Below are 16,609 nucleotides of genomic sequence, written 5' to 3'. Positions count from 1 at the left end.
AGTAGCACAGAGTATAGAGGGGATATAACAGGGCTGTAGGCTGCATACTGGGCTCGGATACCTGTGGAGAGAGATTTGGCAGTAGCACAGAGTATAGGGGGATATAACATGGCTGTAGGTAGCATACTGGGCTCGGATACCTGTGGAGAGGGCAGTAGCACAGAGTATAGAGGGGATATAACAGGGCTGTAGGTAGCATACTGGGCTCGGATACCTGTTGGGAAGGATTTGGCAGTAGCACAGAGTATAGAGGGGATATAACAGGGCTGTAGGCCGCATACTGGGCTCGGATACCTGTTGGGAGGGATTTGGCAGTAGCACAGAGTATAGAGGGGATATAACAGGGCTGTAGGCTGCATACTGGGCTCGGATACCTGTGGAGAGGGCAGTAGCACAGAGTATAGAGGGGATATAACAGGGCTGTAGGCTGCATACTGGGCTCGGATACCTGTGGAGGGGGCAGTAGCAAAGAGGGGATATAACAGGGCTGTAGGCCGCATACTGGGCTCGGATACCTGTGAAGAGTGATTTGGCAGTAGCAGAGTATAGAGGAAATATAACAGGGCTGTAGGTAGCATACTGGGCTCGGATACCTGTGGAGAGGGCAGTAGCATAGAGTATAGAGGGGATATAACAGGGCTGTAGGCCGCATACTGGGCTCGGATACCTGTGAAGAGTGATTTGGCAGTAGCAGAGTATAGAGGAAATATAACAGGGCTGTAGGTAGCATACTGGGCTCGGATACCTGTTGGGAAGGATTTGGCAGTAGCACAGAGTATAGAGGGGATATAACAGGGCTGTAGGCTGCATACTGGGCTCGGATACCTGTGGAGAGGGATTTGGCAGTAGCACAGAGTATAGAGGGGATAATATGAGATATGGTAAGAACTTACCCTTGTTATCTCTATTTCTACGAAGTCCATAGGGTTCCACAGGATACCTTGGGGTATAGGTGTGACGTCAGTCGCAGGGCACCAAAGAGTTAAGCTTTCAGCCTCCCAGGATGCACTAGGTCCCCCTCCTATACCCCGCCCCCGGGCCAAGGCACCTCAGTTAGTTACCAAGCCATAGGCCGGAGGAGGAGAAGGAAGAGAGAGAACAAAGATCTGGACACATACAAGAATCACATTCTCACCAGAGGGAGACGGAAAACCGGTGACCAGAGCAAAGCCCATCTGCAGCACAGGTGCGACAGGGCGGGAGTCCTGTGGAACCCTATGGACTTCGTAGAAAGAGAGATAACAAGGGTAAGTTCTTACCATATCTCATATTTTCTACTTCAGGGTCCATAGGGTATCCACAGGATACCTTGGGGATGTCCCAAAGCAGTATCCTTTAAGGGTGGGGACGCTCCTGTGCAGAAAGGAGAATCCGCCGCCCGAAGGAAGCATCCTGAGAGGCGAAGGTGTCAAACCTGTAATACCTCACGAAGGTATGGACAGAAGACCACGTAGCAGCCTTGCAGATCTGAACTGCCGAGGCACCACGTCGAGCTGCCCACGAAGGACCCACAGACCTAGTGGAATGAGCCTTCAGAGAAGGAGGGACCGGTAGGCCTTCATGAAGATAAGCTTCAGAAATAGCCATACGGATCCAGGCTGCCAAAGTTTGCTTTGAAGCAGGCCAACCCTTTTTATGGAAGCCATAGAGGACAAACAAAGCGTCCGACTTCCTAAACGAAGAAGTGCGGTCAACATAAGTCCTTAAGGCCCGCACAACATCCAAAGAGGCCTCACCCACGGAAAGACCCGGTGAGTTAAAGGCCGGAACAACTATTTCCTCGTTAACATGAAACTGGGAAACAACTTTGGGAAGAAACTCGGGCCGAGTGCGGAGCACTGCCCTGTTCCCATAAAAAAACAAGAAAGGGGGTCTACAAGAAAGAGCCCCTAACTCAGAAACACGTCTGGCCGAAGCAATGGCCAGAAGGAAAACAGTCTTAGCTGTTAGCCATTTAAGATCCACTGAGCCCAGTGGTTCAAACGGCGGTCCTTGGAGAGCCCTCAGGACCACAGCCAAATCCCAAGGCGCCACAGGTGGAACAAAGGGCGGCTGAATGCGGAGAACACCCTGCATAAAGGTGCGCACATCCGGGATTGTAGCAATCCTACGGTGAAACCAGACAGATAGGGCCGAAACCTGTACCTTCAAAGAAGCAAGGCGAAGCCCATGATCTAGTCCCGCTTGCAGGAAGGCGAGAATCCGAGACAGACGAAACTCCCGCGGTGCATAACCTCTCGGTCGACACCACTGGAAGAACGTATGCCACACGCGATGGTATATCCTCGCGGAAGACGGTTTCCGAGCTCGTAACATGGTACGCACCACAGAGCTGGAAAACCCCCGGGACCTCAGCATGGCCGTCTCAACAGCCACGCCGTCAAAGACAGCCGAGTCAGGTCCGGGTGAAGGCAAGGACCCTGAGACAGAAGGTCCGGTCGTAGCGGCAACCGCAGAGGAATGTCCACGGACAGACCCTGAAGGTCTGAGAACCAGTGCCGTCTGGGCCACGCGGGAGCTATCAACAGGAGCGTCCCTCCTTCCTGTTTGAATTTCCGGATTACCCGTGGAAGAAGGGAGACCGGAGGGAACAGGTATGCAAACCGGAACGTCCACCGGACGGACAGAGCATCCACCAGAGACGCCCCTTCGTCTCTTGTGCGAGACCCGTACACCGGCAACTTGTTGTTGTGCCGGGACGCCATGAGGTCGATTTCTGGAAGACCCCACCTGTCCACCAGTAGTTGAAAAACGTCCGGGTGCAGGGACCATTCCCCCGGATGAACGTCCTGGCGACTTAGAAAGTCCGCCTCCCAATTGAGCACTCCCGGGATGAAGACCGCTGATATGGCCGGAAGATTGCGCTCCGCCCAAACCAGGATCCGAGAGACCTCTACGAGAGCGGCCCGACTGCGAGTTCCTCCTTGCCTGTTTATGTAGGCCACGGTGGTAGCGTTGTCCGACTGGACCTGCACCGGGCGACCCTGGAGAAACCGCTGTGCCTGCTGGAGAGCATTGAAGACCGCACGGAGTTCCAAGATATTTATTGGAAGCTCCGCTTCTGTCAGCGTCCACCTGCCCTGGAACAAGTGTGGACCCGAAACTGCTCCCCAGCCCCGAAGACTGGCGTCCGTTGTCAACAGGACCCAATTTGGAACCCAGAACGGACGTCCCTTGTTGAGGTGGGTCGTCTGTAACCACCACGTAAGGGACAGGCGAACCTCCTGGGTGAGCACAATCGTCTGGGACTTCAGAGACTGAGGCATCCCGTTCCACTTGGACAGGATCAGGTGCTGCAGAGGTCTGGAGTGAAACTGGGCGTATTCCACCATGTCGAACACCGACACCATGGAGCCCAGTAACCTCATCGCCGAGTGTAAGGACACCCGGCGGCTGTGCAGGCAACTGCGCACCCTTGACTGTAAAGCAGAGATCTTGTCCTCCGTCACGAAGATCCTTTGCTGTCCCGAGTCCAATAAGGCTCCAAGATGCAGAATCCTCCGAGACGGGATTAGAGTGGACTTCTGCCAGTTGATTAGCCAGCCGTGCCGTTGCAGCAGTGCAATGGTCAGGTCCAAGTGGCGTAACAGGAGCTCTGGAGATCCTGCCACCAATAACAGGTCGTCCAAATACGGCAACATGCGGACTCCCTGCAGCCGCAGAGAAGCCGCCATGACCGCCATCACCTTGGTGAAAACACGTGGTGCTGTTGCCAGGCCAAAAGGTAACGCCCGAAACTGGAAGTGGTCGCTGCGGATTGCAAACCTGAGGAACTGTTGATGGCGCCAAAGAATAGGGACATGCAGGTAAGCGTCCTGTATGTCCAATGACACCAAGTAGTCCCCAGGTTCCAGCGCCAGAATGATGGACCGTAGGGTCTCCATCCGAAACTTCGGGACCCGCAAAGACTTGAGTGCTTTGAGGTTGAGAATCGGACGATATGACCCATTGGGTTTCTGTACCAAAAATAGATTTGAATAGAAACCCTGGCCCCTCTGGGAGAATGGAACCGCCACTATAACTCCAGCCTGGAGCATAGTGTGCAATACCTTCCGCAGCTCCGTAGCCTTGTTCCGGTCTGATGGGAGACCCGTGGTGAAGAAGCGAGCCGGGGGTCTGTGCCGGAAGGAGAGGGCGTATCCGTGGGAAACCACCTCCAGAACCCAAGTGTCTGTCGTAGTGGTCGACCAACACTGGGCGAACTGTAGCAGGCGGCCTCCCACCCTGGGATCCCCCAAAGGGAGGCCCGGACCGTCAGGCCGCAGGCTTGTCACCTGGCTTGGGGGCCGGACGTCTGGTACTCCATGCCTGCTTCCGGGGCTTGACCGATTTCTTAGGGCCAGCCTGTCGAGGAAACGACTGTGGTTTGGGCCTGCCCTGGGCCCTAGATGACCGAAAGGACGATGGTCCCGAACCAGAAGGAGCAGCGGCCGACGGGAGACAAGCAGATTTGGCTGCCGCCAGCGTGGCCACAATCTTATCCAGATCCGGACCGAAGAGAACTTCTCCGGTAAACGGCAACGCTTCCAGACCTTTCTTGGAATCTGCGTCCGCCTTCCAGGATCGCAGCCACAAGGTGCGACGAGCAGCTACCGCTGCTGAAGAAATTCTAGACACCAGAGTACTAATGTCTAGAGCCGCCTCGTTGATGTAGGTGGCCGAATCACGGAGATTGCCAATCAACTCCGCCTGTTCGGCCGGACAGTCGGATTCAAAAGAAGCCTCTAATGAATCCGCCCAGCGCTCCATTGCTCTGGCAACCCAGCAAATGGCCATAGCCGGCCGTGCTGCCCCCCCTGCAAGGGAATAAGCGGACTTCAGGCAGATTTCTACCTTGCGGTCCGTAGCATCCTTAAGGGAGGACATGGATGGCATCGGCAATGTGGCACTACGGACAAGACGGGTCACGTGAGAATCCACCTGTGGAGGGGATTCCCACTTAGCAAAATAATTATCCGCGAACGGATAAGCCACCGCCAGGCGTCTCTGCGGCTGGTATCTTTTGCCAGGTTGTTTCCACGCCTCCTCTAAATGGTCCACCAACTGACCCGAAAGAGGAAAGACTGTGGCATCGCCCTTCACATCTTTGAAAAAGGCATACTTAGATTTAGCCGCTGGGGGAACTTCGTCCTCAATCACCAAGGCTGTGCGGACCGCCCGAATAAGTCCAGGAATATATACTTTGGACTTAGCATCAGCGTCCTTAGTATGGAGAGGTTCCTGATCGTAAGGATCAAGAATCTCCCCATCATCAGACGTCCCTTCGTCATCCTCATAAGGAGCGGACAGAGACGCCACCGGCCTTTTATGAGGCCGCATCACAGACTCCCCTTGCAACACATCCGACAAGTGCTGTACAGAACTCGTCAGGGAGTTAACCCACGCTGGCTCCTGAGAACCCGGGAGCGGGGAAATAGGGAGACTGTGGGGTACCACCAATTGTCGTGGGAACCCCTGCATGGGTGACGACACCACAGACTGCTGGGACAAACCCCTCGGAGTAAACGCGGGCTGCGGAGCTAACTGGCCCACTAAAGCTGTTAACGCCTGAGCGAAACAAGCCCAGGGCGGCTCCTGTACCGGTGCTGTAACCGAAATAGGCCGCGCCATGGACAAACACTGCCGGCAAACGCCCTCCGCGCTACCCTCCCCCTCCGCTAACGGTACTTTGCACGTGGTACACTGTAGCCGGAGGGGAAAATCACTTTCAGACATGATGGCACCACGTATGTGACCTCTCTCACCAATTAAGTATTAAATAGGCGAGAGACCACCCTGCAGCACCGCACCGCAAGGGCTTTAGCAGAAAGAACAGGGACAGTAATAAAGCTGACAGTTTAGAGAAGAAAAGTTACAGGCAGCGCTAGCACAGTCACATACAATGCAGAGAAATAACAATTCCTGCACTAACAGCGCTGATCACTCAACTACACAGACACAGGGCCTGGTAGGACACAGCGCTGCATACACAGACCTGACCACAGCGGAGGAGAGGTATGCGGGGGGACCCAGACCACGATGCTTCCGTCCAGCGCTTCCAGCAGCGTTCACCATGCGTTCTCGAGAAGATGGCCGCCGAGGAGCAGAGAGGAGGCTGGCCTGGGGGAGGAGCGCTGCCACAGGACCAGTCGGCAGCATGCAGAGAGGGCTGTGTGCAGCGGGGGAGGCGCCGACTGTGAGACAGGGAAGGCGCGCTCCCCTGGCATGCATTTAACCCCTGGGACGCCGCAGCGCTACCGCTCTGCTGCGGTCCGCTGTCCCAGGGGGTAGTGGAAGCGCAGGTTGGTCGCCTGGCTCCACGCTGCAGCCAGTCCCCAGGGAGCCCCCTGCCTGGGGACTTAGGACCATGTGATCAGCGGGGACCCACCGCGGGACCCCGCTGCTTACCTCTGTCCCCCTTGAATCCGGCCATGGTTCGGAGCATCTGGGGTCACCGCTAGCTGTGACCCCAGACGCCCACCAGCATCCCTGGATCAGTACCGGCGTTCTGGTACCGGCGGGGTGTAGGGAAGACAGCATGGACGTCAGGACTGACTGTCCATGCTGTTCATCCAGATGTGCAGCCACAGCTGCATGAAGAATAAGCTTCAGGGGCTCTTCTAGCCCCCACTCCAACAGGTGCACCCGACTCCGGCCGGGCACCAAACTAAACTGAGGTGCCTTGGCCCGGGGGCGGGGTATAGGAGGGGGACCTAGTGCATCCTGGGAGGCTGAAAGCTTAACTCTTTGGTGCCCTGCGACTGACGTCACACCTATACCCCAAGGTATCCTGTGGATACCCTATGGACCCTGAAGTAGAAATAACAGGGCTGTAGGCCGCATACTGGGCTCAGATACCTGTGGAGAGGGATTTGGCAGTAGCACAGAGTATAGAGGGGATATAACATGGCTGTAGGTAGCATACTGGGCTCGGATACCTGTGGAGAGGGCAGTAGCACAGAGTATAGGGGGATATAACAGGGCTGTAGGCTGCATACTGGGCTCGGATACCTGTGGAGAGGGATTTGGCAGTAGCACAGAGTATAGAGGGGATATAACAGGGCTGTAGGCCGCATACTGGGCTCGGATACCTGTGAAGAGTGATTTGGCAGTAGCAGAGTATAGAGGAAATATAACAGGGCTGTAGGTAGCATACTGGGCTCGGATACCTGTGGAGAGGGCAGTAGCACAGAGTATAGAGGGGATATAACAGGGCTGTAGGTAGCATACTGGGATCGGATACCTGTTGGGAAGGATTTGGCAGTAGCACAGAGTATAGGGGGATATAACAGGGCTGTAGGCTGCATACTGGGCTCGGATACCTGTGGAGAGGGATTTGGCAGTAGCACAGAGTATAGAGGGGATATAACAGGGCTGTAGGCCGCATACTGGGCTCAGATACCTGTGGAGAGGGATTTGGCAGTAGCACAGAGTATAGAGGGGATATAACATGGCTGTAGGTAGCATACTGGGCTCGGATACCTGTGGAGAGGGCAGTAGCACAGAGTATAGGGGGATATAACAGGGCTGTAGGCTGCATACTGGGCTCGGATACCTGTGGAGAGGGATTTGGCAGTAGCACAGAGTATAGAGGGGATATAACATGGCTGTAGGCTGCATACTGGGCTCGGATACCTGTTGGGAGGGATTTGGCAATAGCACAGTGTATAGAGGTATTTGGACATTATTCTGAGTATAGGGAAGAATATACAAGGAATGCAAGCTGTATATTGTGTAACAATGGAGGTATTTAGTTGTATATTGGTATATTAGTGGGGAGTATTTCGCTATGGAAATATAACAAAGGCTGTCGGCTGTATATCAGTAACAGTGTGGGTGGGTATTTGGCTTTAAGATTAGTATTGACAGGATATAACTAGGCTGCATAGTGGAGAAACTGAGGTGTTTGGCTGTATATTGGGGTAACATTGGGAGGTATTTGGCTATTGTGCTATTTTTTCAATGTAACAAAAGAAAAAAAGCTGCCAGCTGTATATTGGGGTAACAGTATGCGTTTAGAATGAGTGGTTGGTTGAGTATCAACTAGGGGTGGACATTAGAAACAGGATTATTAGCAACCATAGATGTTCCCGTTTCAATGGAAGCACTTTTTCCATCGGGTATTCGATGGTTGCCAGCCATCAGAGGCAGCTTTCTAATGCCCATCCGATGGCTAGCTGTTCTCTTTCAGCTGCAGACACCCAGAAGTGGCGCATGAATTAAGCTTTGTCTGCTTCTGCACAAAGCAGACCCATCGATGGTTATACCATCGAATGGATTTGATGCAGAGGCTAGTAGCCTTCGCATCACTGGATGTCAGAAGCCCAGCAACCATTAGATGAAGGGCTTCCGGTATCCATCCCTAGTATCAACTGGATATAAACAGGGTAACAGCAAGGTTATGTGACTGTATATTGAGGGAACCGTGCTGTGCTGAGGGGATACAGCAGGGCTTTTGACTGCATATTGTATAACAACGCGTGTTATTTGCCTGCTGTGCTGAATATAAAGGAAACGTAGCCAGGCTGTATATTTATGTAAAATTTGGGATAGAGGGGGTTATTTGGCTTCATATTGGGGTAACATTAGGGGGTATTTAGGTGTACATTGGGGCAATAGTAGGGGGGTATTTGGCTACAAATTGGGGTAACCATAGGGGGGTATTTGGCTGTAAATTGGGGCAACAGTAGGAGGTATTCAAGTGTATATTGGGGTAACAGTAGGGGGTATTTAAGCATATATTGGTGTAACAGTAGGGGGTATTTAAGCATATATTGGGGTGACAGTAGGGGTATTTAAGCGTATATTGGGGTGACAGCAGGGGTATTTAGGCATATATTGGGGGTAACAGGAGTATTTAAGCGTATATTGGGGTGACAGTAGGGGGTATTTAAGCGCATATTGGGGTGACAGTAGGGGGTATTTAAGCGCATATTGGGGTGACAGGAGGGGGTATTTAAGCGTATATTGGGGTGACAGGAGGGGGTATTTAAGCGTATATTGGGGTGACAGGAGAGGGTATTTAAGCGTATATTGGGGTGACAGGAGGGGGTATTTAAGCGTATATTGGGGTGACAGGAGGGGGTATTTAAGCGTATATTGAAGTGACAGGAGGGGGTATTTAAGCGTATATTGAAGTGACAGGAGGGGGTATTTAGGTGTATATTGGGGTGACAGTAGGGGGTATTTAAGCGTATATTGGGGTGACAGGAGAGGGTATTTAAGCGTATATTGGGGTGACAGGAGGGGGTATTTAAGCGTATATTGGGGTGACAGGAGGGGGTATTTAAGCGTATATTGAAGTGACAGGAGGGGGTATTTAAGCGTATATTGAAGTGACAGTAGGGGGGTATTTAGGTGTATATTGGGGTGACAGTAGGGGGTATTTAGGTGTATATTGGGGTGACAGTAGGGGGTATTTAGGTGTACATTGGGGTAACAGTAGGGGGTATTTAGGTGTACATTGGGGTAACAGTAGGGGGTATTTAGGTGTACATTGGGGTAACAGTAGGGGGTATTTAGGTGTATATTGGGGTGACAGTAGGGGGTTATTTAGGTGTACATTGGGGTAACAGTAGGGGTATTTAGGTGTACATTGGGGAACAGTAGGGGGTATTTAGGTGTATATTGGGGTGACAGTAGGGGGTTATTTAGGTGTATACTGGGGTGACAGTAGGGGGTTATTTAGGTGTATACTGGGGTGACTGTAGGGGAGTATTTAGGTGTACATTGGGGTAACAGTGTGTGAGATGGGTATAATGAGGTATCAGGTACAGACATACGGTGGGGGGGGGGCACACTGGGGACTCCTCCAAGCTGATGTGACGTCAGCACAGCCGGCTCCGCCCCCTCCCGGCTGAGACTATATATAGGGAGCAACTGCTCAGTCTCAGTACACATCGGGGGCTCCGCACACCCCACACAGCGGGAGCCCCGTATACCTCACATACCCACCCCCCACTCACACACCCCACCCAGCACACACCGGGGTGTCAGGGTAAAAGTGACCCCGGGCTCCCCCCTCAGCATCACAGCCCTGTCAGGGAGCAGGGGGGGGATCCCCAATAACCGCCCTGTGGGGGAGAAGATGGCGGCGCTGCCCCGCTCTGGGTCCTTACCACGGGGTTGGCGTTAGCAGCAGTCGCCATTTCCCTCACCCTCTGCCCAGGGAATGCCCTGACTATGGGGCTGTGCGCTCGGGTGCGGGCTCCGGCGCTGCTGCTGTTGGTGTTGCTGCTGGGATGGGGCCGCCGCCGCCAGCCGTCTGCTCTCGGCCACCGCTCTCCTTTATATACCGAGACTGAGCCGCGGAGACACAGCTACCAGGTCACGGGGGCGGGAAACCTCGCGGGAAAAGCGCGTCACGGGGGCGGGGCCGGCGCAGGGCGCGCCGGCAGCTGTAGTTCCAGGGGGCGGGGCCGAAGCAAGGCGAGCCGGGAGCTGTAGTTTCCGGGGGCGGGGCCTGTGCGGCGCGAGGACCGCGGCCATTAACCCTTCAGGTGCCAGACGGCGAGGCCGCGGGCCGAGGCAGGTCACGTGTAAGGGGTGGGGTGTCTCCGCCGGCGCCCGGGCCCTGGGGGACCCCCACCGCATGAACCCTTTGCATGTGACAGCGGACCTGGGAGGACCACAACCCCCAGCATGTCCCCTGACTGCCCCATGTCGTGTAAATAGTTCCATTCCTACATATATAGCGTGAGGCTAGTATAGAAGGTGAGAGGGGGAGACACTGCAGATCCTGCAGAAAAATAGGGATAGCTTCTCCTACTGCGGTGATGTGGAGGTGGATACGCGCCTGCGGAGCGTATCTTGCTCCGGATTCGGCTTGCTTGTGAGCGCGCACAAGTGTTTGCGATGCAGAGCCGCGCGCGTTTCAGTCACATCTGCGCTGAAGTAGTGTAAAGGGGCGCTACTAGGCAACATGCGGTGACGGCAACTGTGGGCTGCGCAGACCTGGGTGGAAGCGGAATTACCCTAATTTACAGACGTGTCTTTGGCACCTAGTTTTGGGTAATGAGCCCTGATGATGGCCGGTGTGAGGCGCACACGTAGCGGCGGTCACACCGCAAAATGCATGCAAATCTCCGCATTTTATACTGCGCAAGCCACCTACGTCCCTCTCTGTATCAGGCCCATAGTGATGAAAGGGCAGCGCCACCTTTACGGTCGGGTTATACGCTGGATATAACGCCATGAGGTTCTGTTATGTGTGTTAAATACACTTTGTACCGTGGGCTGGCTTCTGCTGTGCAGGGGCTGATCCAGCGGTGACCGTGGCTGCGTCTATTGGTGGGCGCCCGATGCATGCAGATCTGCATTGGGCCCAGTGTGTCCTCTGTCTGCTCCTATAGACGGACCCCTGGCATCTTCCTGAGCCCAAAATAAAAGTATCCGATTGTATTTAGTAGCTTCCTGCGCATATACACTATGTAGACCAGGGATGGGGACCCTCAGGTCCGGGGGCCATATAAGGCCCTCGGAATCATTTGGTCTGGCCCTCTGACGTTTTTTCTGCTAGGCTCATCTGGCTAGCAGGGTGCCTAGAATGGTACCCTGCAGCCAGAATCTATGCAGCAGTGCCACCTGGACGCTTCAGATGGTCACACCGCTGTGCTTACAGCTAACGAGAGCATCCTCAGGATGCTCCGGGCATTGCTGTAACCACAGGTGATTGTGGCCCTGCCCCGTGTGACATCACATGGATGGGGCATGGCCTGCACCGGTCTCACGAACAATGTTATATACAGTATATCAAAATGGCCCTCAGCAGAAAAAAGGTTCCCCACCCCTGATGTAGACAAAAGTGATTGGACACCCCCCGCAAGCTAAATACATACCATGCATACCATTGCACGTGAGTTCCAAATGGCCACTAATGTGGCAGTTACAACAAGAACACTCGGTAGGGAGGCCCATGCACTTGCAGTTCTACAGAACCATGTCAAGTTTCCAGGTGATGCAGGACTAGTATACAGAAAATTCAGTAACCCGGATGGACTGGGCAGCTCAGAGTCCAGATATTAACCCCACTGAAAACCTCTGGGATGAATTGGAGTGACGGGTGCGTTCTAGGCCGACTCAACCTTCCTCATTGTCACAGTTGGTCACTGTACTTAGGGCCTGATTCATTACCGTACAAATACGACCGCAATGGGCGATTGTTGTTGTTGGGTGGCCAGACTGACATCATCAGTGATGTCAGTAGGAGAGCTTCAGGCTCTATTAGAGCCAGAAGTTCTCTGGGGCTTGCGGCCACGAGACCCTACCACAAGGGTCTCGTCGCAAGCCGCGATGGTCTTGACCATCACGACCATCATCCTGGCCGCTCGCAATAGCTGTGGGTGGTCACCCACAGCTATGCGAGCGGCCAGGAGGCCGCACAAAACAAAAGAAAAATGGCCTAATTCAGAGCGAGCGCTCTTTCAGAGCGTCCGTCTTTGAATCAGGCCCAGTGTGCATATGCAATATTGCAATCTGTAGTGAAACATACCGCCTGCTGTTGTCCAGGAAACTGTGGACAGTTTGCACGCTATTTTGGAGGATCTCTGCAAGGTGACAGGTGCCGATTCATCACTGGAGCTTACCGCCAGCCGACACACAGCTACCGCTCCACTAGCAGCATTGGTCTCCGGCTGCACGGCAGTTGGCTCCATCCAGCCGCGGTCTCACAGTGTCTAGACGGGCTGAGCTGGGACGGACATCAGTGTGACCACAGATTTCCAGGGGTGAGATACTCCAGTTGTCCATACCCACCTGTACGTTCTCCAGCGTGACTGCATTTCACACTGGGACGCCAGTAGTGAATGCAATTCAAGCAGTGAAATTGAGCTGCCTCACCATTGGAAACAATTTGTTACATTTATAGCTACATTGGTGCAAGAGTGGAATAATAGAACGCTGTGCTGTAGAAACCTCAGTGATATAGTATCAAGTCACACTCTCTTATCAATGCATCAAAGTTAGAGAGTTACATGATCTCTGTATTTTTATATATTATTGACATTTTTTCTATATGATTGATTTTATTGATGTACATTTGATTGTAAGTTTTTGTGTTTATTTGTGGATTATATTGCATTAAAACATTAGATTTATTTTATTTAAAGCCTCCTGTTTAATAAACAGACAGCAAACCTTATATAGAGTTTTCAATTTGAGAATTCAACAGTGCATAGCGCAGTAAAAATTCTATAATTTTTGCCAAGAAGGGTGTCTGCAGTAATCACTGCACGTGGTGACCTACACAGTACTGATGGCCATAACATCTCACTGATCTATTTGCTGTCAGTGTCCAATCACTTTTGTCTACATAGTGTATGTGTGTCTAGAAAGGTCTAATGCTACCTATGTATGCTGCCTATGTGTGTGCTGCCTATATATGCTGCCTATGTGTGCGCTGCCTATGTATGCTGCCTATATATGCTGCCTATGTGTGTGCTGCCTATGTATGCTGCCTATGTGTGCGCTGCCTATGTATGCTGCCTATGTGTGCGCTGCCTATATATGCCACCTATGTATGCTGCCTATGTGTGCGCTGCCTATGTGTGCTGCCTATATATGCTGCCTATGTGTGCGCTGCCTATGTGTGCTGCCTATATATGCTGCCTATGTATGCTGCCTATGTGTGCGCTGCCTATGTATGCTGCCTATGTGTGCGCTGCCTATATATGCCACCTATGTATGCTGCCTATGTGTGCGCTGCCTATGTGTGCTGCCTATATATGCTGCCTATGTGTGCTGCCTATATATGCTGCCTATATATGCTGCCTATGTGTGCTGCCTATATATGCTGCCTATGTGTGCTGCCTATATATGCTGCCTATGTGTGCTGCCTATGTGTGCGCTGCCTATGTGTGCTGCCTATATATGCTGCCTATGTATGCTGCCTATGTGTGCGCAGCCTATGTGTGCTGCATATGTATTCGCTGCCTATGTGGTCACGTAGTAAAGCTTCCCAAGATTCACATCAATTATAAGGAGATTCTATGATACACTGACTTATGGGACATATTTAAAAGAGTGCATGAACTCATATAACAACGCTGGGTCTAATTCAGAGATGGACACAATTGCCTTCCCAACAGTGTCTTTGTACACCGGTTGCGAGAAAATACGCAAATCTCGCATTCGCTGCAATTTTTATTGAGACGCCCACCTTCGGAATTGCAGATCCGCCGCTTGTGCACAAAGACGCAACTATCAGACGACCATCTGAGTAACCCTATGGCCCTGTAGAATGGCTGACGTAATGGCCCAGACAAGTCTGACTTTGAAGCAACGTTGCCGCCCAGGAACAGTCCCTGCCTGTCAATCACTTTGCAAATAATTGTAGCATTTATGAGGGAGGCAGGAAGTTTATATAATTGTGCTATGACTTTTATGTATATGAACTATTGGTAACTTTGTGAATAAATGCAGCTATAACTTTTTAGAATGTCTTGACATCTGGGTACTCTCTGGATGGGTTAGGTATATGTAGACAGTGATGACCCTGTGGTAACTTACTTGCTCCCGCCGACTGCAGCGGCTCCAGCGCTGTCTTCCGGATACCGGCAGTCATGTGACCATGATATCCGCGTCAGACCTACGATTCTGCGTTTGGGTGATGATTTTCCCCCTAATCCTTACCCCTAACCATCCCTCCAGTGCCTAACCCCCTCCCGCCTCCAGCCTAACACTAAACCTGACATTCTGAGAATGTCGACGGGTTGCTTATCGACATTTTAACAGTCAACATTGTCATGGTTTACTTTCTCACTACATCCCCTCTGTATGATTTAGTCACAATCTAGTAGGTTATATATTTTTACCATTGAAGGTCGTAAATTGCACCAGATTCATCAACCATAAAGATTTATCTATTCAAAATGAAAGTATCCTATTGCCCCCTTCACTCTCCTTCTCTTTGCTTAATACCCCCATCAACCATATTTTAGGGGTGGCCATCGAAGGTGTCACCATGAATGGTGGCATTGGTGCATTCCATCGATGGCATGAAACTGTGGTTGGCAGGCAAATCAGGGAAGGGGGTTGCAGGACTGTAATTATGATGGGGTGGGGCTAAGTCGTCCAATAAGAGAAGGGCATGACTGGGTGGCACAATGTGCCCCTGCTAAAGGGGAAAAATAATCACCGCACCCTCTGCCATCGATGATGGAGAACCATTGGATCTTCCAACGCAGATTTCCTGGCTTCAGCAGAGGAGGTCTGGCCGCTATTCCGAGTAAGCGACATGGCAAATGGCCGCATGTAGTTTAAAATAATGTACATACACGATGCACTAAACACCGACATCCATCCCGACACAGCCACACTGCGATATATGCCACCCCTTTGCTCCTGTGAGAAATCAGTGTTGGTGTTAGAACGTTTGTCTCCTGTAGAGCATTAGCCTGGCTCCCACCTCTGTTGTGGGAGTAGGGGTCCCCTCCTGTCTGCTTAATGGAGGATTGGTGATAACTGGGTGCCCTGGCAGGACTTACCACTTATGTTGGGATCAGAGCTGCTCCCATCGCCCCCTTTGAAACAAAACACATGTTTTAGATCACTTTACAGCCTGTGTTTTAAACATGACAGGGAGCTGATTGGTTGGTACTTTATCTCTCTCCAAGTCTTAGTACATAGGGCCTGATTCAGAGCTGAACGCTCTGACCAGAGCGCTCGCTCTGAATCAGGGCCCTCCTACCTTTTTTTGGAGCGTCCTCATGGACGCTCGCATAGCTGTGGGTGACCACCCACAGCTATAGCGAGCGTCCATGATGATGGTCGCGATGGTCTTGAGAAAGGTACAGTACAAGGGGACTGTGAAAGACAGAGTTGTGATACTAGCAGCCACGCCATTCCTCCTGCCGCGTATCATTACGCTTACTCTGCAGCTTTATACCAATTCCTGTGGCACACGGTGAGCGTCTTTGTATGTGACTGTGATGCGACCGAGACAAACAATTTAGGAAAAAGTGCACAAAGCGTCTAAGTCATGCCAAGCTTCCGGTGCCATATGGTGCAAAAGCAATAAGTGAATGGGGGCACATCTGTATTGTGCGGGCAAAGGGGGACACATCTGTATTGTGCGGGCAAATGGGGACACATCTGTATTGTATGAGCGAATGAAGACATCTGTATTGTGCGACTGAATGGGGACACATCTGTATTGTGCGGGTGAATGGGGACACATCTGTATTGTGCGAGTAAATGAAGACACATCTGTATTGTGCGAGTGAATGGGGACACATCTGTATTGTGCGGGTGAATGGGGACACATCTGTATTGTGCGGGTGAATTGGGACACATCTGTATTGTGCGGGTGAATGGGCACACATCTGTATTGTGCGGGTGAATGGGCACACATCTGTATTGTGCGAGTGAATCGGGACACATCTGTATTGTGCGGGTGAATGGGGACACATCTGTATTGTGCGAGTGAATGAGGACACATCTGTATTGTGCGAGTGAATGAGGACACATCTGTATTGTGCGAGTGAATGGGGACACATCTCTATCTATCTATCTATCTATCTATCTATCTATCTATCTATCTGTTCTGGTTGGCTTTCTGCCCTGAACCCCTCATTAATATTAATTCAGCAGCACTGCAAGCACATGGAAAAAAACACCAGGCAGGACACATTGT

The 16,609-nt window shown here is 52.0% G+C and overlaps 1 protein-coding gene across 2 annotated transcripts in view; it reads right to left on the bottom strand.

The window, feature by feature from the left end:
- Positions 1-10,317, bottom strand: part of GTF2A1 (general transcription factor IIA subunit 1) — a 28,785-nt gene extending 18,468 nt beyond the window's left edge. For both annotated transcript variants that reach the window (XM_088460887.1, XM_088460888.1), the window contains exon 1: positions 10,098-10,317. In XM_088460887.1, the coding sequence (XP_088317013.1) occupies positions 10,098-10,127 (30 nt within the window). In that variant the 5' untranslated portion in view covers positions 10,128-10,317. The remainder of the gene's footprint in view (positions 1-10,097) is intronic.
- Between the last annotated feature and the right edge of the window lie 6,292 nt (positions 10,318-16,609).

The sequence above is a fragment of the Taudactylus pleione genome, unplaced genomic scaffold (genome assembly GCF_031769625.1).
Source record: "Taudactylus pleione unplaced genomic scaffold, aTauple2 ptg000987l, whole genome shotgun sequence".
Classification (NCBI taxonomy): domain Eukaryota; kingdom Metazoa; phylum Chordata; class Amphibia; order Anura; family Myobatrachidae; genus Taudactylus; species Taudactylus pleione.
This window is presented reverse-complemented; position numbering and strand designations above follow the sequence as displayed.